At 48.7% G+C, this 26,529-nt stretch overlaps 1 protein-coding gene across 1 annotated transcript; it reads left to right on the forward strand.

Annotated features, from left to right (window-relative positions):
- Window positions 1-4,613: 4,613 nt before the first annotated feature.
- Window positions 4,614-12,500, forward strand: LOC133095347 (synaptotagmin-15-like). Its single transcript, XM_061196582.1, has 8 exons — window positions 4,614-4,654; window positions 5,671-5,863; window positions 6,425-6,567; window positions 7,578-7,873; window positions 9,366-9,536; window positions 10,161-10,281; window positions 11,259-11,438; window positions 12,358-12,500. Exons 1-8 carry the CDS (start codon window positions 4,648-4,650, stop codon window positions 12,498-12,500), a joined length of 1,254 nt encoding a protein of 417 aa, XP_061052565.1. The 5' UTR covers window positions 4,614-4,647.
- Window positions 12,501-26,529: the final 14,029 nt, after the last annotated feature.

Here is a 26,529-nt window from a genome sequence, read left to right on the forward strand (position 1 = left end):
TAAGTTAAGCATCTTGAGATGCAACATCACTAATTATTAGAGAAATGCAAATCAAAACTACAATGATGGGGGCTTCCCTGGTGGCGCAGTGGTTAAGAATCCGCCTGCCAATGCAGGGGACATGGGTTCAAGCCCTGGTCCGGGAAGATCCCACATGCTGTGGAGCAACTAAGCCCTTGTGTCACAACTACTGAACCTGCACTCTAGAGCCCGAGAATCACAACTACTGAAGCCCACACACCTAGAGACCATGCTCCGCAACAAGAGAAGCCACCACAATGAGAAGCCTGCGCACTGCAATGAAGAGTAGCCCCCACTCGCCACAACTAAAGAAAGCCCACACGCAGCAATGAAGACACAATGCAGCCAAAAATTAATTAATTAATTAAAAACCATATGGTAATTAATTACCATATGACCCAGCAATCCCACTACTGGGTATATACCCAGAGAAAACCATGATTCAAAAAGACACATGCACCCCAATGTTCATTGCAGCACTATTTACAATAGCCAGGTCCTGAAAGCAACCTAAATGCCCATCAACAGATGAATGGATAAAGAAGATGTGGTACATATATACAATGGACTATTACTCAGCCGTAAAAAGGAACGAAAGTGGGTCACTTGTAGAGACGTGGATGGACCTAGAGACTGTCATACAGAGTGAAGTAAGTCAGAAAGAGAAAAACAAATATCGTATATTAATGCATATATGTGGAATCTAGAAAAATGGTACAGATGAACCTGTTTGCAAGGCAAAAATAGAGACACAGACGTAGAGAACAAACGTATGGACACCAAGGGGGGAAAAGGGGGATGGGATTGACATATATACACTAATATATATAAATAGATAACTAATGAGAACCTGCTTGTATAGCACAGGGAACTCCACTTCGCTGTACAGTAGAAATTAACACTACATTGTAAAACAACTATACCCCAATTTAAAAAAAAAAAAGGATCTTGAGATGGAGAGATTATCCTGAATTATGTGGGTGGGCCCCATGTAATCACAAAGGTTCTTGTAAGAAAGAAGGGGACTTCCCTGCTGGTCCAGTGGTTAAGACTCCACGCTTCCACTGCAGGGGGTGCAGGTTCGACCCCTGGTTGGGGAACTAAGATCCTGCAAGCCATGCAGTGAGGCCAAAAAAAAAAAAGAAAGAGGGAGACAGCACCTTTGGTCAATTAGTCTGTGACAAAGGAGGCAAGAATATACAATGGAGAAAAGACAGCCTCTTCAATAAGTGATGCTGGGAAAACTGGACAGGTACATGTAAAAGAATGAAATTAGAACACTCTCTAACACCATACACAAAAATAAACTCAGAATGGATCAAGGACTTAAATGTAAGGCTGGACACTATAAAAGTCTTAGAGGAAAACACAGGCAGAACACTCTTTTACGTTAATTGCAGCAATATCTTTGTGGATCCACCTCCTAGAGTAATGAAAATAAAAACAAAAATAAACAAATGGGACCTAATTAAACTCTAAAGCTTTTGCACAGCAAAGGAAACCATAAACAAAACAAAAAGACAACCCACAGAATGGGAGAAAATATTTGCAAACAAACTAACCGACGAGGGTTTAATCGCCAAAATATGCAAACAGCTCATGCAGCTCTATGTCAAAAAAATAAATAAATAAACAACCCAATCAAAAAATGAGCAGAATATCTAAATAGACATTTCTCCAAAGAAGACATACAGATGGCCAAAAAGTACATGAAAAAATGCTCAACATCACTAATTATTAGAGAAATGCAAATCAAAACTACGAGGTACAACCTTACACCGGTCAGAATGGCCATCATCAAAAAGTTTACAAACAATAAATGCTGGAGAGAGTGTGGAGAAAAGGGAACCCTCCTACATTGTTGGTGGGAATGTAAATTGGTACAGCTATTATGGAGAATAGGATGGAGGTTCCTTAAAAAACTAAAAATAGAACTACCATATGATCCAGCAATCCCACTCCTGGGCATATATCTGGAGAAAACCATAATTCGAAAAGATACATGCACCCCCATGTTCATTGCAGCACTATTTACAATGGCCAAGACATGGAAGCAACCTAAATGTCCATTGACAGATGAATGGATAAAGAAGATGTGGTACATATATACAATGGAATATTACTCAGCCATAAAAAAGAACAAAATAATGCCATTTGCAACAACATGGATAGACCTAGAGATTATCACACTAAGTAAGTCAGGCAGAGAAAGACAAATATGATATGATACCACTCATATGTGGAATCTAATTTTTGAAAAATGATATAAATAAACTTATTTACAAAACAGAAACAGACTCACAGATTTTGAAAACAAACTTATGGTTAACAAAGGGCAAATGTGGGTGGGAGGGATAAATTAGGAGCTTGGGATTAAAATACACACACTATTATATATAACATAGATAACCAACAAGGACCTACTGTATGGCACAGTGAACTCTACTTAATATTCTGTAATAACCAATATGGGAAAAGAATCTGAAAAAGAATTAATATATGTACATGTATAACTGAATCACTTTGTTGTACACCTGAAACTAACACAACATTGTAAATCAACTATACTCCAATAAAATTTTTTAAAAAAGAAAGAAAGGCAGAAAAAGTAGATATGTAGATGACAGGAAGTCAGAGAGATTAGAAAGTGCTGCTGCTTGCTTTGAAGATGAAGGCAGCTTCTAGAAGCTGGGAAAGGTCAGGAAATGGATTTTCCCCAGACTCTGGAAGGGAAGCAGCCCTGCAGGCCCATTTTAGTCTTCTGCCCTCCAGAACTGTAAGGTAATATATTTGTGTTTTTTAACCACTAAATTTGTGGTTATTTGTTACAGCAGCAACAGGAAACTAACACAGACATCCAGTTCAGACCTGAGGGGAAAGACGGGGAGGTTTGGGGCCACTAAGGCCCCATTTCCTGAGACACCGCCCCCATCTCCAGCCTGGTGAAAGCAGAGGTCAGGGCCTCAGGTCTTCCAGACACTCCAGCCAATAAGACTGGTCGCGGAGGGAGGGGAAAGGGCAGTGGGGGAAATGCCCTGCCTCCACCTAGCAGGGTGAGGGGGTGGAGTGGAATGAGAGGTCCCACTCCTCCGGGACACTTTCGGGGCCCCATCTTCTCACCACCCCACGCCCATCTAGATCCTGAAAAAGACTGACCACACTTCCTCTGCACTCTACCGACCAAAGGCTCCCAGACAAACCCCTTCCCCTGAAGGGAGAGGGATCCCTGTTCACCACCCATCCCACCTCAGGTCATTTAGGGCTCAGGCAGGGCGGGGCCTAAAGCACACTGACAGACTGGCGGGCTCTTCACCTTGTCTACCCCGCCTCCTTCTTCCCTTCATAGGCACAGGTGTGACTTGGGAGCAAGGTCCAGGCTCAGGCTCTGTCTTTGGACACAACCTTCAAGACCGTGAAACAACAAGACCGACCCTCCCTCCGCCCACAAATATCTTCCTTTCCTTCCGCACTTACAGATGCTTCGAAGTCTGAGACGCTCCCACAAGAGCTCCCCGCCGGGACGCCGTGCGGGCCCTGGGAGAGTGCTCATCCTCTACAGGGTTGCACGCTGGGTGAGAGCGGGCTGCGGACCAGGAAGGCCTTTACTCCAGCCTCTCCGTCAAGGCTGCGTTCACCAGCCTCCATTGGCGTAGCCCCTGCGGTCTGACAGTAATCACTATAGAAATAGTGACAGTGGGTGGTTAGGACTCCTCGCTTCCACTGCAGGTGACACGTGTTGGATCCCTGGTCGCGGAACTAAGATCCCGAAAGCCTCACGGCTGGGCCAAAAAAAAAAAAAGGTTACTGTGGGTGCAGAGTAGGGAGGAGGCCTAGGCGAAACCGCCCTCGGTCATATAATCACAATAGAGGCTGGCACGGGCCGCGCTCCCCCAGCCTTGAGCCAGTCACCGATCTGAATACATTAGATACGTTAACCCTAGAGGGAGTACTATTATTAACCCAACTGAGCCGAGGAATCTGCTCTCTCCAACGCCTCATTGCTGTCTGTGTCTATTGAGCCGGCCAACTTGTAAACCTGGGCGCTGCCCTGCGTGCCCCCGCGGTCAGACCGCAGCGCCGGGGCCGGACAGGGCGCGGAGACTCGGCCCTGGAATCCGCGAAAGCTCCCGGGAGCAGGGGTCGGAGCTGGGCATCAGTCTGCAGAGGATCTGCGGAAGGTGGAGGCGCATTCCTAGACGGGCACAGAGCGTGCCAAGGCCGCCAGGGGTGAAGAGCCAGGTGCGGAGCCGTCTACCAGACGCGGGCGGAGAACGCTTTAGCTCTGCCCCCGGGAAGCCTGGCCCTCGCGCCTCAGCCGCGGGGAGCCCCGGGCGCCCCGCCCCGCGCGGAGCCCTTCGGTTCCGTGAGCGCATGGTCGGCTCCGCGCCCTTCCAGGGCCACTACCAGGGCCGGGCAGGGGCGGAGCCGCGGCCTCCGGGAGCTGGGTCCCTGCCCCCGCCGTTCTTCGCTGACCGGAGCGCAACGAGGTACTGCCCCCCGCGTCCGCCCGACGGCCCGCTCGGCGCTTTAAAAACCCGTCCGGCTGCAGCGGCGGCGGCGGGAGGCGCGGAGACTGGCGAGACCGAGCCCCGGGCCCGCGCCCCAACGGCCGGCCAGAGCAGCCCCATGGAGGGTAAGTGCCCTCGCCTCCTCACCCGCTACCCCGGCGCCGCGCTCCGCGCCCCGGCCCCTCAGCCACCCGTTGCGGCACTTTCCCTCACCCTGCGGGCCTCTGCTGGAGCGCAGCCCTGCCTTGCCTCCCGCTCCTAGCGGGGTGCGGGGAGGGAGCGTAACGCCCGCTCCTCGGAGCTAGCTGCGAGTCAGGAGGTGTGGGTGTCTTTCCTTCTCACCACCCAACCGGGTCCTGACCCCAAAGCCTGGGAAGCCCCGCGCCCGCACGTGACCCGAAGGAGGGACCTTCCTTGCTTAGCGCAGGATCAAGGGTCCGAGCTCTCTCAGCCGGCTCAGACTGAAGCCTCCCAGGTCCGGGCAAGTGTGGGGTGCAGGTGCCGGTAGCAGAGTGCCTGTGTTTTGGTTTCTCACACTCGCTGCTCCCATCCTCATCCACATCCCCTCCACCGCCTCCCACCGACTCCGCTAAGTGGGCTTGCTGTGAGAGAGGGCTGAGCGGTGGGAGCGGTTTTTAGAGAAAGTTACAGAATTCAAGCAAGAGTCCAGCCTCTCCAGGTTCCAGGACCCAAAGGATAGGGCTCTGAGTGCCACCCAGGGCGTCATCCCTTCCCCTGCTTTCCTTAAGTGCAGGGTGCCCAGCTCACCCTCAAGCCTGAACAGGAGTCCAGGGAAGATGGAGGTTCTGATAAGAGAAGGGTTAATTTCTACGCAGAAGCACAAGGAAATGGTTCATTTCACCCAGAATCCCAAGTCCCAGGCCAGCTGCTTTCCAAGGGAAACCAGAAAGCTCTGCCCAGGGCACTAGGACCGTAAAGGAAATGGTTTTTCCTTGAGACCCAGCAGAGCCCAGCCAGCAGCACCCCTCCCCAGCAGATACCTTAAACCTGCTTCTGTGTTATTCCTGGGGTCCAACCCAGGGGGGTGGGCTTGCTGCTCAAATTCTGTCCCCAGCCTGCCAGTGGTGTGAAGGGGAGTGGCCTTCCCCAGGCATCACATCCTGGTGGTGTCTGCCCCCAGAGCAGGTGGCCCTGGTGATTGGGGGCATCCTTGGGGGACTGCTGCTACTGCTGCTGTTGATGGGGGTGAGCTGGTGTCTCTGGAAGAGGCTTTGCGCCACGTTCACCTATGAGGAGCTGTCAGGGGCCACGGCTGCCTCCAGCACACAGGGACACAAGCTCTGCCCACCGGATGCCAGGACCCAGGCAAGCAGGTGAGGCAGGATTGGGGCCTTGGGGCCAAGGGAGCTCCTGCTCTTGCTTCGGGCCCTCCCTGTGGCGCTTCCCCTGGAGCGGCGTGGGGAAGGAAAGGTCTGTTTATGGAGGGCCTCCTCTGTGCTGTCAGCAGGCCGGGAGCTATCACAAAGAAACCCCAGAATTCTCACCACAGCTATGAGGCAGGTGTTATGAAGCCCGTTTTACAGCTAAGGAAAGTGAGGCTCAGTGGACATAAGTAACGGGTCCAGATAGCACAACTAGGAAGTGGCAGAACAGGCATTCAAGCCCAGGCAGGCCTCCTCCGGAAGCTGTGCTCCTTCTCCAACTCAACACTGCTGTGGGCAGATGGAGGTGTTGCCTCTGGCTGTGTGTGTGTGTATGTGTGTGTATGTGTGTGTGTGCCCTGGTGTGGGCCCAGAAAATGGTGCTGTTGCCTCCTCCTGGCTCCTGCTGGCTTTTTCTCCTCCAGCGCCTGGCACTTAACCCCTCTGGGCTGAGCGCTCTGAGGCCACACCGTTCAATAGCCACCTACGTGTCATCTCCCTGCCTCTGGACAGGCCACCAGGTGTACCATTCGTGGTGCCCCCTTCCCTCCAAAGCCAAGACTGGGTGCCCCTGAGCAGCAGAGAGTGGGCCCAGGCCCCACAGGACCCCTGCCCAGCCCCGGAGCTCCTGCCCCATGCCACCGGCAGCAATCTTGGTGAGTGTGCCCACCAGGGCCTGCCCAGGGGTCATGGTCTGCCTAGGCCAGGGTGGACCCATCTGGTTTCATGGGCCTGGCTCCAGAAAAAGAGCCTGGATGGACCTGGGGATGCCAGAATTGCCCAGTGACCACTCTTTCCAGGTGCTTGGGTTTACCAAATGCCTGCTGCACCCCAGCCTGGGCCAGATATGGCTTCATGTGCCATTTTGGAGTTAGACCATAACTCTGGGGCTGGGGGAGGGATTATCACCCCATTTTACACATTAATAAACTGAGGCTCCGGAGGTTAACAGTGCCTTGCCCAAGGTCACAGAGGCAGTAAGCAACAGATCTGGAATTGTAACCCCAGTGTTCCTGGGTGCAGAACCTGTGCTGTGTCCTGCTTCAGGATGATGGGTTGGCCAATCCAGAAGGCAGCATGGTGGAAGCTGGGCACACAGCTTTCTGCCTACCTCTTTGCTCTGAAGACCTCCCCAGGAACCACCCAGTAATCAGCTAGGCCCTTCTAATTTAAAGAGGAAGAAAAGGGACAACACTATATTACTGAGACACCCTCTGGACACCACGGAAAGGGGTCAGGCCAGATGCTGGGAACTGCGCCCCGCCCTGCAGGCCCTGACCTCTGGGGGTGGGGGTCAGTCACGGGGGCAAGGGTTGAATGAATATTGTGGCCTCTGCTAGGAGCCCCAGGGAGGAGCAGGCCTGGATGTAGAATGCCTTAGTGCTGAGAAGGCCTCTTGGGGGAGCTGCACTAGAGAGAGGGGCTGTGTTCAGTCTGGAGACGAGAGCGGGGCGAACGTGGTCAGGAGAGGCCAGTGAACTGCCTGGTCAAAGCTCAGCCAGGAAGGGCTGGGCCAGGAGAGGTGTGGCAGTGGAGCCCAGAGCTTGCTGTCCCCGATCCCAGCCAGGATCCCAGCTGTGGCCCGATCCCAGCCAGGCCCCCAGCCAGGGGAAGGCAGGCCCTGCCTTCCCCTGGCCTGCCAGTCCTCCCAGCCCCTGTGTTGTAGGAGACGCATGTGTGGTGGGGACCATCAATCCAGCGTTCTACAAGATCCCGGAGGACAAAAGTGAGACCCACTTCCCTGAGGGCTGCCTGGGGCGGCTGTGGTTCTCTGTGGAATATCAGCAGGAGGCCGAGCGACTGCTGGTGGGCCTGATCAAGGCACAGCGGCTGCAAGCCCCCTCAGAGACCTGTAGCCCCCTGGTGAAGCTCCACCTGCTACCGGATGAGCGGCACTTCCTCCAGTCCAAGACCAAATGCAGAACAACCAGCCCACAGTTCGACGAGCACTTCATCTTTCAGGTATGGCCTCCGGAGCGGGCAGGGTCTGGGACCCTCTCCCTCCTGGGAAGGACAGACATTGCGCAGGAGAGCCCCAGCCTTCCGTGCTAACGAGGGCCCTGCAGCTCCCAGGACCCCTGTGCCACAGGCTCTGCTTTACCCCTCCTGCCAGGTCAGGGTGTACAAGAGCCCTCACCCTTGAATGGTGGGGGAAGATGAGAGACTTGAGGGATGAGGGGGCAGAGGGCTGGGCTCCTCCTGTCCAGGTTGCCTGGAGGTGAGAAACAGAAACATATTCTTGGAACACCCACTGAATGCCAGGCCCTGGCTCATGGGGCTCAGGGAGGCACCCCAAAGCCCTGGAACACGAGGAGCTCTCTGGCAAGGTTCTCCATGGAAGGCGGAGGGGGAGACCCCCCCAGGCCCCTTGGGGTGGGGGCAGGAACTCACCCGTCCCGTCAGAAGCCAGAGCAGGACCTGAGAGCCATCTTGCGACAGGTGGTGCCTTTGCAGCATGGTGGGTGGATGAGCTCACGGTCTGGAGGTGCTGAGGCTGCCAGGGCACTGAGCCAAGCTCACGGCGGCCTGGGAGCCTCAGCAGGTGACTGGGGCCCTTATGGGAAGCCAGCAATCAAGAGCTGCCAAGAGGCCCTGGACAAATTTTTAAGAGCAGGGCAGCAGGCTGGCTGGCAAGGTAAGGAGAGGCCAGTCTGCATCTGGGAAGAGTGTGATTCCTGCTTCTTCCGGGGCAGAGCACTGAGAAGAGGGGTGGCATGGGGCCCAGCCCCTGGCTGTCCTGCTGATGCCGAGGCTGTGAGAATTCACAGGTGAACCTGCTCCTCTTAGGACATCCAGATCCAAGGTGGGGAGGCTTGGATCAGCCACACGTCATGCTTGCAGAGTTACACCCATCACTTCCCTGCCCTATCCCTGTACCAACTTGCTCCCGGCCTCTCTGTGCTTTACGGGGGAAGGGGAAGGAAAAGAAGAAGAGAAGAAAATCAATATTAATTAACCATCTGCCATTCATGGTTTTATAACCCAGAGAGTAAGAAACATTATCCCATTTTACAGGTGAGGAGACTGAGTCTCAGGGAGAGGACTGTTCAGGTGCCCAACTCAGATAGCAGAGACAGGCGGGTTCCCTGGGCTCCAGTGTGGGAGCCTCTTACACTTTTATGTGTAGGCAAATCATTGGATGCCCTGTTAAATGTAGATTCTGCTTCATGGGTCTGGGTGAAGCCTAAGGTCCTACACTTCTGAGGTCCAGGGGGTGGTGTGTGCTGCTGGTCCTTGGAGCACACTCTGCATGGCAAGGCTCTGGCACACCCTGCCACCTCCCCGGGATACTGGCCCAACGGCAGCAAAGGGTCCCCTGAGGATGCCTGGGTTTGGGGTGCACAGGTCCCTGGTTGAGACACCCCTCATGGAAGGATCCTGTGTCCAGAACATACCACGCCATCCCATCCCCTGACCCCACACCTGAGCCCAGCCAGGCCCTCATCTCCCTCAGGTGTCCAGCAAGAGTGTCACCCAGAGGGTGCTGAGGTTCTCAGTGTACCACGTGGACAGGCAGAGGAAGCACCAGCTCCTGGGCCAGGTGCTGTTCCCCCTGAAGAAGGAGACCCTGGCGGGTGACTGCCGGCGCATCATCTGGAGAAACCTGGAGGCTGAGAGCCTGGAGGTAAAGGTCAGGGTCACCAGACATATGCCACCATGTGTCAGACTACCGTGGACAGCCAGCAGGTGTGGCCCAGCACCTGCTGGCCAGTGTCAGCCCTCAGCATACTGCCCACCACCCCTACAAGTGTGACTCAGCATGCTGGGCCCGGGCCGGAGCTGCGTGGGACAAGGAGGGTGTGTGGAGCCTGGGCAGGGAGGGGTGCCTGAGCCTCTTTTGCCCTGGAGGTCAGATTACCTGGAGCATCCTGAAAAATCCACGTTTGGATTCCCATCCAGATCAGACAGCTGTGAAAGATGACACCCCAAATGGACCAGCCAAGGAAACTACCTACTCTTCCCCCAACCCCCAGTGAGGGTCCGGGTGGCTCAGAATAGGCCTTGGAATCCCCGAGACCTGGGTTTGAATCCTCAGCTCTGGTCCTTACTACTCTGTGATCTTCAGCGTGCCCCTTCAACTCCCCAGACCTCAGTTTCCCCATCTGTAAAATGGTGGGTGGGCTTCCAGGAGGGAGTATGGCTATGTCACGGAGTACCCAGGGCCTGCCTGCCGGGAGGAAGGAGGAGGGCATGGGGGCCTCCAGTACCTACCAGGGTGACAGGGGTGCTTTCCTCTCGGCCTCTCCAGCCTCCCTCCAAGTTTGGCGACCTCCAGTTCTGCCTCAGCTACAACGACTGCCTGAACCGCCTCACGGTGATCGTGCTTCGAGCCAAGGGCCTCCGACTCCAGGAGGACACGAGCTTTGTCAGTAAGCCTTCGCCCTGGGGCAGGGCCCACCCTGTGAGCTTAGGACCCTCACCCCCCCCCCCCCCCCCCCCCCCCCCGCCGTCCAGCTTCTGCTCGCATATGCTGCCAGGAGCATCACTGCCTCCCGAGCCACGCCCTCCCGCTCTGCACGACTGTGGCGTGAGAAGCTGCTTCCTTATGTGAATCCCGGGGCTGCATCTCCTTGGCCTCCATCAAGACCCCTAAGACACCTGAGACCAAGTTTGCCCTTCCCTTTTCCCAAGGCGGTGTCTTGGCTCCTTGCCTGCGCTGCCTGACTCCGCCCCTGCCCTTCTGCGAAGGTTCCAGTTCCTCCAGGACGAGGCCCTGTGCCCCCCAGCCCCGGGAGCTGGGGGTGGCGGGGGCACCCCTGCGTGCAGAGCTGGTCACTCAACTGGAGCCCGGGAGCTGGGGGCACAGGAGCCCTGCTCGGGCTCACCCCGCATGTCCAGCCCCACTGTGAGCCCCCCAGCCACCCAGTGGGTGGTTGTCTGCCCCCATGCGTCTCTGCCTCTGGCTCACTGTAAGCAAGCTGGCATTCAACCCTCCACTGCGGATCCAGAACCCATCTCAGCCTCCCCGCCAAAAAACTTGGCCTCTGAACAAGAAGGTGTTTAGGGGCCCCAGGAGGCCTGAGCACCCGGCAGGCAGGACCCGTCCCCCCCACCCCCGTGGGGAGGGATGGGAGTGTGGTGCCAGGTTCCAGGAACAAAGGCCAGCTGAGCCGTGGGTGTGTTCAGGAGACAGAGAGAAGAGGAAGGGAGCCGAGCGTTTCCTCGGCTGCAGGCAGTACACTAATCAACCCCGTTTCCTCTTGTAATGCCCTTTGGCTGCAGCAGCTGTGAGTAATGGGGTCCTGGCGCCCAGGCGGGGCGTGTGCCCTCCCAGCCGGACCTCCCACAGGCTGGAGGCTGGGCCCCTGCCTGCCCCTCCTAGCCCGCGGTCTGCACTGCCCCCCAGGTGTGCTTGTCAAGGTGTGTCTGATGAACCACAACAAGTTTGTCAAGTGCAAGAAGACTTCGGCTGTGCTGGGCTCCGCCAACCCTGTGTACAGCGAGACCTTCAGCTTCAAGGCCGACCCTGCCGAGCTGGACACGGCGAGCCTCAGCCTGACAGTGCTGCAGAGGGCCGAAGGGGACAGTAAGGCTGCTCCCTTACCCTCAGTCCATGGGGACAATGGGCGAGGAGGAGCTGCTGTGCATTCAGGAAGCACGGACCCTTTGGAGGGAGCTGTATGGTTTCTGTCCTCCGCCTAAGGAAACTAGCGCTCAGAGAGACTGAGATATTTGCCCAAGAACACGGAGCTTGCTAGTGAGAGAGCTGGGATTCACACCCAGCTTTACTCCGGTTTGATTGTCCATAGCACCCTAGAAAGAGGTTAAAGGATGGCCTCTGCTACCGCCTCCTGGGGCAAATCACCAGAGAGGTTGGGAGACGGCACAGCTACCTGCCACCAGCCCAATGACCTGGTGCTGTGGGTCTTTATGTGCCCTTGTGTTGCCTCATGACTTCTGTACAAGTCTTGAGGGTCCTGGGTAAGGTTCAGTGTGGATGAGAGGGTGGAGTTATCCCAGGCTGCTCTCCCATACTGCCCCCCACCCCAGTGTCCACTGTCACTGAGGCAGAGCTGTCGGGCCAGCTGGTCTCATGGGCCAGAGCTTAAGCCCCTTCTCCACTGTGGTAGTTGGTGGGTGAAAATCATTGTTGGATACTCCCCCTGAATACTCAAGTGGGCTGATGGAAGAGGGCTTCCTTCTGGAGGGGCCCCTTCCTCCTCGGCTCTTTGACATGAGGCAGGTTTGACGGCCCACTGGGAGGGTGGGGGCAGAGTGGGTGCCCCAACGGAAGGGCAGGCTCTCCACCTGGGCTCCCTTCCCCTGCCAGCTGCCGCTCCAGATCAAAGTCAAGACCTCTTTGGAGGCTGTTAAAGAGGGAGGGGGCTGGCTACTTCCTTAGAGGGGAGGAGTGAGAGAGAGAGGGAAGGCACTGGGGATGGCTGAGGTAGTGTGGCTTCTGGGCTCCAGAGAATGACAGTGTTCTCCCGCCCCCCCCCCAACAGGGAGCTGCGAGCTGGGCCGGGTGGTGGTGGGCCCCTACATGTACACCCGCGGCAAAGAGCTGGAGCACTGGAACGAGATGCTTAGCAAACCCAAGGAGCTGGTGAGGCGCTGGCACGCGCTTTGCCGCACCACTGAGCCCTGACCCGGGCAGAGACCTCGGGTCTGCTCCAGGAGCCCTGTCTCCCCACAGCCATGCCTGACAGCCACAGGCCTGGACGCTGCATCCAGCATTCTCACTGGGCTGCAGGACCAGCCCGAGCCAGGGGATCACGAGTGCCGATGTGCAGGAGAGAAGAGGTGACAAGAGAGCCCCGGCCAGGGCAGTGGTGTGGCCGCTGGGCTACATCTCACCAGCATGTGAGGCCCTCCCGACTCATACCATCCTTCTTTACCCGTGGGGCTGCCTGGGCTTGGAATCCTGGCTCCTGGTCGTCGCAGTCTCGAATTGGACCGGAATCTCAGGCATTGGGAAGAAATACTCTCTAGAGTGAAAGCATAGCTGTGCACGTTGCGTGGAGTGCCAGGGAAACTTGGAAAACTGATGATGTGTTGATGCTCAGCCTCCACTTTCTTCCTCTGTGGTTTCTCTGCCTTCTGCCTGGCAGAGAAAATGAACTGCCCAAAGCGTTTATTTCAGTTGGTCCACAATAAATAGCACAGTCTGAGAAACTGGATTGGCATGTAGGTGTGGAACAGTCCCCAGGATGCCTGGGCAGCACAGCTTGGGAGAAAAGGCTCCTGGGGATCGCGACTCACGCGGTTCACACCGGCAGGAGAAAGCAGCCCGCCCAGGTACCAAGTGGTGGATAGGTTCTGGGCATCCGCTCCTGGGGCTCTCACTTTGGGCATGAAATGGTGAAAGCACGTGGCCAAAGCATAGCCCATAGGGCTGAAAGCTTTTCCCGTAAACCTAGCAATTCCATTATGATTATTGTGTTGTGGTAGGTGTCGGTGTAAACTTCATTAAGATGGAAGTTCCCTCAACTACCCGTGAAGATATACTCAAGGTCACCGGCAGCCCTTGTGCTTGTCACTGTTACTTATCAGGCAGTTTGTATTTTCACCCAAATGCTACTAAACTTGCAGATTCAAGCCTCGTTACTGTGTAATTAGAACAACACTTAAAACAGAATCTTCTCTTTTCTTAGGCAGTGAAGCAACCTCTGCAAAAGCAATTAGTGAATGTTGCCTTCGGTTTGTGCCTCTTTGACTTCACCTCCAATGTCTGTCAATGCACAAATACAAGCTTTGCTGGCAGTGGTCCATACGCACAGAATACCTTGTGTTTGCTTTTCCTCACTTATTTCACGGGTCCATTTTTAACGTAGTCCACACTCCAGTAATTTCTAATAGTGTTGTGGCACACACATAATAGGCATTCTCTGTGGGTTTGTATAGCCAGCTACTAAAATGGAACTGTTCCCCTTTCACCTGGGGTCATGAAACCATAGGTGCCAACCACCTCCACATTTCAAGGGGAGGTTCATGCCTGTCAGTGACCTTTCCAGGGCCACTTGGAAAAGTTGGTAAGTTTTCCCTTTGCAGGACAGAATGGATGGGTATGGCCTACTCACGGTTGAAAAATCTCAATGGCAAGAGACAGGCAGGCTCTCTGCTCTGATGGGGAGGTGGGGGTGATATATTGGATTGGCCCCCGTCCACAGATGCAGTCAGGGTAAAAAATACACAAGTGCCTCCCATAGACCAGAGACAACAGCCAGCCTGGGCTATCTCGATACTGTCCACAAGGTGACCCAGCACAATGAAGCCCTTGGATTTCCATAAAACATTTAGAACCAGCTTCTCAATTTCCACACCAAAAAAGTGCTAGAATTTGGTTGGATTCTTCATGGAGTATATAGATCAGTTTGGTGGCCATCTGGTATCTTTACAACGTTGAATCTTCAACCCATTAACATGGTGTATCCCTCTATTTCTTTAAGGCTTTTGCAAATTTCCTTAAACGTGTTTTGTGGTTTTCAGGAATGTGTTTTTGCACCTCTTTTCTTGGATTTATTCTTAGGTGTTTTATATTTGTTTCCAGTATATAGAGATTCTATTGATTTTTGTATGTTGACTTTGTACCTAGTGAGTGGCCTTGCTAAAGTCACTTGTAATAGTTTGTCTGTAGATTCTTTGTACTTTCTTTGTATATAGTCATGGCCTCTGTGAATGATAGTTTTACTTCTTCCTTTCCAATCTTTATGCCTTCTTTATCTCTTGCCAAATTGCAGTGGCTGGGTAACTGGACAAGAAAAGGAAATAAAAGGCATCCAGATCATGAAGGAAGAAGTAAAACTATATTTATTTGCAGATGACATGGTTTTGTATATAGAAAATCCTAAGAAATCCACCAAAAACTTTTGTGAATACAGAATTCTAGGTTGACATTTCCTTTTCTTTCAACAGCTTTAAAATGTTATTCACATTTCAGAACTTCTTTTTCTTTTCTTTCATTCTTTTTTTTTTTTTTTTTGACCATGCAGCACACCTTCCAGGATCTTAGTTCCCAGAATGGGGAATGAACCTGGGCCACCGCAGTGGAAGTGCCAAGTCCTAACCACTGGACCGCCATGGAATTCCCTAGAATTTCTTTTCTGTGTCTCCCTTTTATCTGACATCTTGGCCCCTCCAGTCCCAGCTGCCTTGGCAACCCCAATCTCCAGTGTCTTGTCTCTCCAGCTCCAGAGTCTCTGCTGTCTTTTCTGCCTCTTAGCCATGGCCCTCTGTCCAAATGCTCAGCCTCTTAACTAGAATCAGCAAGTTTCCTGAAGGGAAAAGTGGTTCACAGAACGTCAGCTCATCTCCTTGTGTTTTCCTTCTTCTGAGATCATGGCCCATCAAATGCTTGTCGACTTGGCAGCTCTTCAGCAAAGAAGTTTTCTGTATTTTATTCAGGCTTTCTAGTTGTTCTCAGCAATGAACATAACTCTGACTCAAGCAGAAAAATAATTATTTTCTCAGAATTCTTCTCCCAGAAAAAGAATTCTTAGCAAAGAGTGATTTTATACAGGGAATTTGATGACACAAGTTACACAGCCTTCTTGGGAGGCTGATGAAGCTAAAAGGAGAAAAGTTGCTTGTATCAGTTGGCTATTTTTGGAATAATGGTGCATAACAAACAATCTCAACATCTCAGTGTTATACTAAAATGAGCATTTATTTCTCACACATCTATGGGTCAGCTGAGTGTGGGCTGATCTAGGTTAGGCAACTCACTTTCAAGCTGTGGGTCTGGCCAGGCTTGGGTTCTCATCCAGGCCTGCTCCATGTTTGTTCATTCTGAGCTCCAGCTGAAGGGGCAGCAGCTACCCAGGGAAAGCTCTTCTCATGGGGAAGGCAGAAGAAGGGCAAACACATTTCTACCCTCTGCTTGTGTTGTGTCACCTAATATCCCATTGGCTGAAGTAAGTCATTTGTCCAAGTTCAAAATCAAGGGGCAGGGAGGTAAACTACACCTTTTTGTGAGAGGAACTGCAAAGCACCATAGCAATGGATACAGCTACAGGGGGGGTTAAGGATTGGGGTGATAACATCAGTGCACCATACTGATGTTCCCTAGAAATGGGGAACGCCAGGCCCTGTGCTTGGCTGTGCAGGTGCAGTCCCTGAGGAGGAGACCTCCCTGCCTCGTAGCTGCTGCCAGGTCTCAAAGCCATTGCTGCCTATTTGGTATCCCATAGTGATGACTGGGTGGAATTTGCACAAATTCTTTGCTCAAATTACTGCAAGAGCCTTGAGCATCCTGCTGTCATAAATGTCACAGTCAAAGGGAGAAAAGGATGATTTTTTACCTTCTTTCCACTTTCTAGCTTCACCTGAGTGTCTCACATTTGGTAAACTCATCCTGGAACCCTGTTTCGTAAGTGTTGGGAAGCATAATTTCCAGACTTCCATTTCCAAAAAATGTAATAAGACCTTTAAAGGGGATGGGGAGGGGGCTGTGTGCCAACCCACACTCTGGGGCAAACCTGAGTCACAGGAACCTGCAGAGAAAGGAGGCTCTTGAAGAACCCACGTGAGTACTCTAGCTCATAACTGGTCGTGTTAGAACCTCTCCTGCCCCTTAGGTGGCCTTCCCATACCCACTGCCTGCCCCTGCGTGGATGATCAGAAATCCCTGTTAGCAAGTTGGGAAAGGAGGAGTGGGAGCACAAATTGGAGAAATAGGAAAACAGTGCTCCAAGCCGATCTTCTGCTGTGGCCCGCTATAGGCATGAGCCCAGGTCAGGGCAGGAGTGAAGGGGAGGCGTAAACTTTAAATGAAGTTGGAGATAACTAATAAGAACCTACTGTATAGCACAGGGAACTCTACTTAATGCTCTGTGGTGACCTAAATGGGAAGGAAATCCAAAAAAAGAGGGGATATATGTATATGTATAGCTGATTCACTTTGCTGTACAGTAGAAACTAACACAACATTGTAAAGCAACTATACACCAATAAAAATTTTAAAATAAAAATAAAAAAATAAATGAAGTTGAAGGTTTGGACCACTGCATGACTGGACATTTCAAGTGCTGAACATAACCTGTTTTCGCAAGTAGAAGGTATAGGAAAAATTTATTGTTACATAAGAGTGCTCAAAAAAGTCATGGGACTTGCCCTAGATTTTATCCAAATGGCAGGGAGAAGCTACCTGCCAAGCAGGTTTGAATGGATGACTGGGGAAAAAAAGGATCAAGTAGTTTGCTGATTACATTCTATAAGGCCGGCTCTTTCAACAAAATGGATATATTTCTTAATTGAATTTAATATGCCCTTATGAAGACAGATTGGAATATCTACTTATTACGGGGTTTTTTACCCTAATTTTTAAGTATGGAATTATTTGCTCAGATCACTCTTCCCCTCTCAATTTCAGAGGTGTGTTTCTCAGAGTGGAATGACTGTCAAGGTGGGGAGAAAGGCACTAGCTCTGAGGAACTGTGCTAGGTCATTGCACATCATCAGCTTGTTAAACTCCACAGCAGTCCAGGAGAAACTGCCCCACACTTAGAAGTGAGGAAAGTGCACATCAGGGAGGAGATGCCATCCCACAGACCCCAGAACTAGGAAGTGGTGAAGCTGGAATTTGAATCAGACTCCAGATGTCTAAAAATGGTGTCGTTATCACATATAGCCAGAGAAACCTCAAAAAAGTGACGGTGTCGTGTCAAAACAGCCCCACAGCCTGGGATCCTTCAAAGGACTTTTAAGTGCCTATTGGATACAGCCGCTTCTGTTTGTGCACCTTTGGTTGCTAGTGAGGCTGTGCATTTCTCCACATTTCATCCTCCCTTTTTCCCCTCTTCCCTCCCTCCCTTCATTCTTTCCTCTTTCCTTTCTTTCACTCCTGTCTGTATAAATTATCTGCTCATCTCCACTGATGAAGTATAATGCAGCAAGTGACCAGATTTGATTTCTATCTGCCCTTTGTTTTTGATAATATGTTTTTACCGGTTTGCTGATTGACAAATCTGATCGGACAAACGCAGGGAGTAGACGATAGGTGGGTGGCGCACCGGTGCAGACCGGATAGGGGGCTGGAGCTGGTGGCCTCCTTGTCAGGAGGGCTATGGGAACATGATTGACGGGCCAGGCCGGCCGCAAGCTGGTGGAGGGACCGGCGGCGTCCAGGGAATGTGGCCGGAGCAGAGCGCCACCCGGTCGGTGTCCTCGCACTCAAATCGGGACTGATGCGCAGCTACTGGAACAGCAAGAAAAGCGCCTGCCTCCTTCAATATATCTCTAGCGCCCTCTACTGTTTAGCATCCTACTCACTGCGAAGGAGAGACGCTTAAGGGAATTCCGTCTGCAGAGCATACATTGAAGGACGAATTTGGAGCTGATTCCGGAGGTGAAAAGCTGGAAAAAGGACCTCAGTTCTTGTCTTCTTTGAAGAATTTAGCAAAGAGACCAAGACTGTGAAAAAGATAAAAGCTTTTATTAGAAGCAAAATACGTGTGGAAGAGGCAGTGTATGTGTGGGAAAAACAAAATACGTTTGGGGGAGCACGAGGTCGGGCTCAGAGTGAGTTGCGAGCAATAGGGGCAACTTAGGTTGCTTATACAGGGTCAGTTTTCCGGGTTTTGTTTTTGGCCAATCGTCTCCATATTTGGTCCTGGTGTGGGGCACATCGCTCAGCCAAGATGGATTCCAGCTGGCATCTTCTCACTCTTGTCCTTCCCCTAAACTGAGGGCATTCTCTGAGCATGTGTCAGGCCAGGAAATCCACAAGAACGCCCCCAATCAGGGCCCACTGCTCCCGCTGGTATCCCATCTCAAAATGTCAGCAGGAGATCAGCTGCAGCTGCTCTGTCTGGGGCCTATCTCCTACCTCAGAGCTGCGAGGCAACTGCTAACTGGTAAACCAGCCCTCCCAGAATCTTCCCTTGCGCCCGCTCCCAAAGACTACCTCCCCCTCTCCCACCAAAATAGCCACTAACCTGATTTTTTTAACCACTTTATACCCGTTAGAATGGCTAAAATGAAAATGATTGGCACCCCCAATTGTTGGCAAAGATGTAAAACAGGAGTCCTCATACATGACTGGTGTGTAAAACTGTGCAGTCTTGGAAACTGTGCACAGTTTCTTATAGTTAAATATACACCTATCCCATAAACCAGCAATCTCAGTAGGCATCTACCACACACCCCCAGCTTCAAAATGAAAACATACATCCACAGGAAGACTTGTAAAAAGATGCTTATAGCCAAACATCTATAGGTATTCATAACAGCCAAAAACTGAAAATGACCTTTCATAGGAAAATGGATAATGTAATATATTCGTAAAATTGGTGTATTCCTCGGCAATAAAAAGAATGAACTATTGAGTCACATAAAAACTTGGGTTAATCTCAAAAATGTTGTGTGAAAAAAGTCACCAAGGAATATAAGCTATATGATTTCATTTATATGAAGTTCAAGAACAGGTCACACTAACCTACGGTAATTGAAATCAGAACAGTGGTTTCCTGTCATGAGTGGCAGGGGACTAACTGGAGGTGGAGATGAGAATAGTGATGGAAATGTTCTAAATCCTAATTGGGGTATTGGTTACATGAATGTATTTTTTTTCTATATTTGGGAAGTGATCTTTTTATTATTTTTTATTTTTTTTGGCCACACTGCACGGGTTGCGGGATCTTAGTTCCCTGACCAGGGATCGAACCCATGCCCCCTGCAGTGGAAGTGCAGAGTCTTAACCACTGGACTGCCAGGGAATTCCCAGTGAAGTGATCTTTTTTTTTTTTTTTTTTTTTTTTTTTAAACATCTTTATTGAAGTATAATTGCTTTACAATGGTGTGCTAGCTTCTGCTTTACAACAAAGTGAATCAGTTACACATATACATATGTTGCCATATCTCTTCCCTCTTGCATCTCACTCCCTCCCACCCTCCCTATCCCACCCCTCTAGGTGGTCACAAAGCACCGAGCTGATCTCCCTGTGCTATGCGGCTGCTTCCCACTAGTTATCTATTTTACATTTGGTAGTGTATATATGTCCATGACACTCTCTCACCCTGTCACATCTCACCCCTCCCCCTCCCCATATCCTCAAGTCCATTCTCTAGTAGGTCTGTGTCTTTATTCCCATCTTGCCACTAGGTTCTTCATGACCTCTTTTTTTTTTTTTCCCTTAGATTCCATATATATGTGTTAGCATACTGTATTTGTTTTTCTCTTTCTGACTTACTTCACTCTGTATGACAGACTCTAACTCCATCCACCTCATTACAAACACCTCCATTTCATTTCTTTTTATGGCTGAGTAATATTCCATTGTATATATGTGCCACATCTTCTTTATCCATTCATCTGATGATGGACACCTAGGTTGCTTCCATGTCCTGGCTATTGTAAACAGAGCTGCAATGAATATTTTGGTACATGACTCTTTCTGAATTATGGTTTTCTCAGGGTATATGCCCAGTAGTGGGATTGCTGGGTCATATGGTAGTTCTATTTTTAGTTTTTTAAGGAACCTCCATACTGTTCTCCATAGTGGCTGTATCAATTTACATTCCCACCAACAGTGCAAGAGGGTTCCCTTTTCTCCACACCCTCTCCAGCATTTATTGTTTCTAGATTTTTTGATGATGGCCATTCTGACCGGTGTGAGATGATACCTCATTGTAGTTTTGATTTGCATTTCTCTAATGATTAATGATGTTGAGCATTCTTTCATGTGTCTGTTGGCAATCTGTATCTCTTCTTTGGAGAAATGTCTATTTAGGTCTTCTGCCCATTTTTGGATTGGGTTGTTTGTTTTTTTGTTATTGAGCTGCATGAGCTGCTTGTAAATCTTGGAGATTAATCCTTTGTCCGTTGCTTCATTTGCAAATATTTTCTCCCATTCTGAGGGTTGTCTTTTGGTCTTGTTTATGGTTTCCTTTGCTGTGCAAAAGCTTTTAAGTTTCATTAGGTCCCATTTGTTTATTTGTGTTTTTATTTCCATTTCTCTAGGACCTGGGTCAAAAAGGATCTTGCTGTGACTTATGTCATACAGTGTTCTGCCTATGTTTTCCTCTAAGAGTTTGATAGTGTCTGGCCTTACACTTAGGTCTTTAATCCATTTTGAGTTTATTTTTGTGTATGGTGTTAGGGAATGTTCTAATTTCATACTTTTACATGTACCTGTCCAATTTTCCCAGCACCACTTATTGAAGAGGCTGTCTTTTCTCCACTGTATATGCTTGCCTCCTTTATCAAAGATAAGGTGACCATATGTGCGTGGGCTTATCTCTGGGCTTTCTATCCTGTTCCATTGGTCTATATTTCTGTTTTTGTGCCAGTACCAAACTGTCTTGATTACTGTAGCTTTGTAATATAGTCTGAAGTCAGGGAGCCTGATTCCTCCAGCTCCATTTTTCGTTCTCAAGATTGCTTTGGCTATTCGGGGTCTTTTGTGTTTCCATACAAATTGTGAAATTTTTTGTTCTAGTTCTGTGAAAAATGCCAGTGGTAGTTTGATAGGGATTGCATTGAATCTGTAGATTGCTTTGGGTAGCAGAGTCATTTTCATAATGTTTATTCTTCCAATCCAAGAACATGGTATATCTCTCCATCTATTTGTATCATCTTTAATTTCTTTCATCAGTGTCCTATAATTTTCTGCATACAGGTCTTTTGTCTCCTTAGGTAGGTTTATTCCTAGGTATTTTATTCTTTTTGTTGCAATGGTAAACGGGAGTGTTTTCTTAATTTCACTTTCAGATTTTTCATCATTAGTATACAGGAATGCAAGAGATTTCTGTGCATTAATTTTGTATCCTGCTACTTTACCAAATTCATTGATTAGCTCTAGTAGTTTTCTGGTAGCATCTTTTGGATTCTCTATGTATAGTATCATGTCATCTGCAAACAGTGACAGCTTTACTTCTTCTTTTCCGATTTGGATTCCTTTTATTTCTTTTTCATCTCTGATTGCTGTGGCTAACACTTCCAAAACTATGTTGAATAATAGTGGTGAGAGTGGGCAACCTTGTCTTGTTCCTGATCTTAGTGGAAATGGTTTCAGTTTTTCACCATTGAGGACAATGTTGGCTGTGGGTTTGTCATATACGGCCTTTATTATGTTGAGGAAAGTTCCCTCTATGCCTACTTTCTGCAGGACTTTTATCATAAATGGGTGTTGAATTTTGTCGAAAGCTTTCTCTGCATCTATTGAGATGATCATATGGTTTTTCTCCTTCAATTTGTTAATATGATGTATCACGTTGATTGATTTGCGTATATTGAAGAATCCTTGCATTCCTGGAATAAACCCCACTTGATCATGGTGTATGATCCTTTTAATGTGCTGTTGGATTCTGTTTGCTAGTATTTTGTTGAGGATTTTTGCATCTATGTTCATCAGTGATATTGGCCTGTAGTTTTCTTTCTTTGTGACATCTTTGCCTGGTTTTGGTATCAGGGTGATGGTGGCCTCGTAGAATGAGTTGGGGAGTGTTCCTCCCTCTGCAATATTTTGGAAGAGTTTGAGAAGGATAGGTGTTAGCTCTTCTCTAAATGTTTGATAGAATTCGCCTGTGAAGCCATCTGGTCCTGGGCTTTTGTGTGTTGGAAGATTTTTAATCACAGTTTCAATTTCAGTGCTTGTGATTGGTCTGTTCATATTTTCTATTTCTTCCTGGTTCAGTCTCGGCAGGTTGTGCATTTCTAAGAATCTGTCCATTTCTTCCAGGTTGTCCATTTTATTAGCATAGAGTTGCTTGTAGTAATCTCTTATGATCGTTTGTATTTCTGCAGTGTCAGTGGTTACTTCTCCTTTTTCATTTCTAATTCTATTAATTTGAGTCTTCTCCTTTTTTCTCTTGATGAGTCTGGCTAATGGTTTATCAATTTTGTTTATCTTCTCAAAGAACCAGCTTTTAGTTTCATTGATTTTTGCTATTGTTTCCTTCATTTCTTTTTCATTTATTTCTGATCTGATCTTTATGATTTCTTTCCTTCTGCTAGCTTTGGGGTTTTTTTGTTCTTCTTTCTCTAATTGCTTTAGGTGCAAGGTTAGGTTGTTTATTCGAGATGTTTCCTGTTTCTTGATGTAGGCTTGTATTGCTATAAACTTCCCTCTTAGAACTGCTTTTGCTGCATCCCATAGGTTTTGGATCGTCGTGTCTCCATTGTCATTTGTTTCTAGGTATTTTTTGATTTCCCCTTTGATTTCTTCAGTGATCACTTCGTTATTAAGTAGTGTATTGTGTAGCCTCCATGTGTTTGTATTTTTTACAGATCTTTTCCTGTAATTGATATCTAGTCTCATAGCGTTGTGGTCGGAAAAGATACTTGATACGATTTCAATTTTTTTAAATTTACCAAGGCTTGATTTGTGACCCAAGATATGATCTATCCTGGAGAATGTTCCATGAGCACTTGAGAAAAATGTGTATTCTGTTGTTTTTGGGTGGAATGTCCTATAAATATCAATTAAGTCCATCTTGTTTAATGTATCATTTAAAGCTTGTGTTTCCTTATTTATTTTCATTTTGGATGATCTGTCCATTGGTGAAAGTGGGGTGTTAAAGTCCCCTACTATGATTGTGTTACTGTCGATTTCCCCTTTTATGGCTGTTAGTATTTGCCTTATGTATTGAGGTGCTCCTATGTTGGGTGCATAAATATTTACAATTGTTATACCTTCCTCTTGGATCGATCCCTTGATCATTATATAGTGTCCGTCTTTTTCTCTTGTAATTGTCTTTATTTTAAAGTCTATTTTGTCTGATATGAGAATTGCTACTCCAGCTTTCTTTTGATTTCCATTTGCATGGAATATCTTTTTCCATCCCCTCACTTTCAGTCTGTATGTGTCTCTAGGTCTGAAGTGGGTCTCTTGTAGACAGCATATATATGGGTCTTGTTTTTGTATCCATTCAGCCAGTCTGTGTCTTTTGGTGGGAGCATTTAATCCATTTACATTTAAGGTAATTATCGATATGTATGTCCCTATTCCCATTTTCTTAAATGTTTTGGGTTTGTTATTGTAGGTGTTTTCCTTCTCTTGTGTTTCTTGCCTAGAGAAGTTCCTTTAGCATTTGTTGTAAAGCTGGTTTGGTGGTGCTGAACTCTCTCAGCTTTTGCTTGTCTGTAAAGGTTTTAATTTCTCCATCAAATCTGAATGAGATCCTTGCTGGGTAGAGTAATCTTGGTTGTAGGTTTTTCTCCTTCATCACTTTAAGTATATCCTGCCACTCCCTTCTGGTTTGCAGCGTTTCTGCTGAAAGATCAGCTGTTAACCTTATGGGGATGCCCTTGTGTGTTATCTGTTGTTTTTCCCTTGCTGCTTTTAATATGTTTTCTTTATATTTAATTTTTGATAGTTTGATTAATATGTGTCTTGGTGTGTTTCTCCTTGGATTTATCCTGTATGGGACTCTCTGTGCTTCCAGGACTTGATTAACTATTTCCTTTCCCATATTAGGGAAGTTTTCAACTATAATCTCTTCAAATATTTTCTCAGTCCCTTTCTTTTTCTCTTCTTCTTCTGGGACCCCTATAATTCGAATGTTGGTGCGTTTAATGTTGTCCCAGAGGTCTCTGAGACTGTCCTCAGTTCTTTTCATTCTTTTTTCTTTATTCTGGTCTGCAGTAGTTATTTCCACCATTTTATCTTCCAGGTCACTTATCCGTTCTTCTGCCTCAGTTATTCTGCTATTGATCCCATCTAGAGTATTTTTAATTTCATTTATTGTGCTTGTCATCGTTTCTTGGTTCCTCTTTAGTTCTTCTACGTCCTTGTTAAATGTTTCTTGCATTTTGTCTATTCTATTTCCAAGACTTTGGATCATCCTTACTATCATTATTCTGAATTCTTTTTCAGGTAGACTACCTATTTCCTCTTCATTTGTTAGGTCTGGTGTGTTTTGACCCTGCTCCTTCATCTGCTGTGTGTTTTTCTGTCTTCTCATTTTACTTATCTTACTGTGTTTGGGGTCTCCTTTTCACAGGCTGCAGGTTCGTAGTTCCCGTTGTTTTTGGTATCTGTCCCCAGTGGCTAAGGTTGGTTCAGTGGGTTGTGTAGGTTTCCTGGTGGAGGGAACTAGTGCCTGTGTTCTGGTGGATGAGGCTGGATGTTGTCTTTCTGGTGGGTTCGTCCACGTCTGGTGGTGTGTTCTGGGGTGTCTGTGGCCTTATTATGATTTTAGGCAGCCTCTCTGTTAATGGATGGGGCTGTGTTCCTCTCTTGCTAGTTGTTTGGCATAGGGTGTCCAGCACTGTAGCTTGCTGGTCGTTGAGTGAAGCTGGGTCTTGATGTTGAGATGGAGATCTGTGAGAGATTTTCGCCGTTTGGTATTACATGGAGCTGGGAGGTCTCTTGTGGACCAGTGTCCTGAAGTTGGCTCTCCCACCTCAGAGGCACAGCCCTGATGCCTGGCTGGAGCACCAAGAGCCTTTCATCCACACGGCTCAGAATAAAAGGGAGAAAAAATGGAAAGAAAGAAAAAAAGAGGATAAAATAAAATAAAATAAAGCAATTATAATAAAAAATAAGAAAAAAAATTATTAAGAGTAAATTTATTAAGAAAAAAAAATTTTTTTTAATTTTTAAAAATAGATTTATTAACTTTTTATACTAAAAATAAGAAAAAAATTATTTAAAAAAATTTATTAAGAAAAAAATTTTTTTAATTTTTTAAAATAAAAAATATGAAAAAACTTATTAAAAATTTTTTTAAAAATAGAAAATAAGGAAAAAATTATTAAGAAAACATTTATTAGGGAAAAAAAATTTTTTTAAGCCAAAAAAAAAAAAAAAAAAACGGACGGACCTAACCCTAGGACTAACGGTGAGAGCAAAGCTATACAGACAAAATCTCACCCAGAAGCATACACATCTACACTCACAAAAAAAATGAAAAGGGGAAAAGTTAATATATCCTGCTCCCAAAGTCCATCTCCTAAATTTGGGATGATTCGTTGTCTATTCAGGTATTCAACAGATGCAGGCACATCAAGTTGTTTGTGGAGCTTTAATCCGCTGCTTCTGAGGCTGCTGGGAGAGATTTCCCTGTCTCTTCTTTGTTCGTACAGCTCCCGGGGTTCAGCTTTGGATTTGGACCCGCCTCTACATGTAGGTCCCCTGAGGGCGTCTGTTCCCCGCCCAGACAGAACGGGGTTAAAGGAGCAGCTGATTCGGGGGCTCTGGCTCAGTCAGGCCGGGGGGAGGGAGCGGTACGGAGGAGGCGGGGCGAGCCTGCGGCGGCAGAAGCCGGCGTGACGTTGCAGCAGCCTGAGGCGCGCCGTGCGCTCTCCCGGGGAAGTTGTCCCCGGATTACGGGAGCCTGGCCGTGGCGGGCTGCACAGGCTCCCGGGAGGGGCGGTGTGGAGAATGACCTGTGCTCGCCCACAGGCTGTTTGGTGGCGGCAGCAGCAGCCTTAGCGTCTCATGCCCGTCTCTGGGGTCCGCGCTGATAGCCGCGGCTCGCGCCCGTCTCTGGAGTTCGTTTAAGTGGCGCTCTGAATCCCCTCTCCTTGCACGCCGCGAAACAAAGAGGCAAGAAAAAGTCTCCTGCCTCTTCGGCAGCTGCAGACTTTTTCTCGTGCACCCTCCCGGCTAGGTGTGGTGCGCTAGACCCTTCAGGCTGTGTTCACGCAGCCAACCCCAGTCCTCTCCCTGGGATCCGACCGAAGCCCGCGCCTCAGCTCCCAGCCCCCGCCCGCCCCGGCGGGTGAGCAGACAAGC

This window comes from Eubalaena glacialis, chromosome 1, assembly GCF_028564815.1.
Source record: "Eubalaena glacialis isolate mEubGla1 chromosome 1, mEubGla1.1.hap2.+ XY, whole genome shotgun sequence".
Classification (NCBI taxonomy): Eukaryota; Metazoa; Chordata; class Mammalia; order Artiodactyla; family Balaenidae; genus Eubalaena; species Eubalaena glacialis.

What these genes read in the sequence shown, in the direction of transcription:
- LOC133095347 (XM_061196582.1), top strand. An exon ending in GCCAGGACCCAGGCAAGCAG is followed by an intron (nt 5,864 to 6,424) that starts GTGAGGCAGGAT and finishes GCCTCTGGACAG; the next exon opens with GCCACCAGGTGTACCATTCG. An exon ending in GCAGAGGGCCGAAGGGGACA is followed by an intron (nt 11,439 to 12,357) that starts GTAAGGCTGCTC and finishes CCCCCCCAACAG; the next exon opens with GGAGCTGCGAGCTGGGCCGG.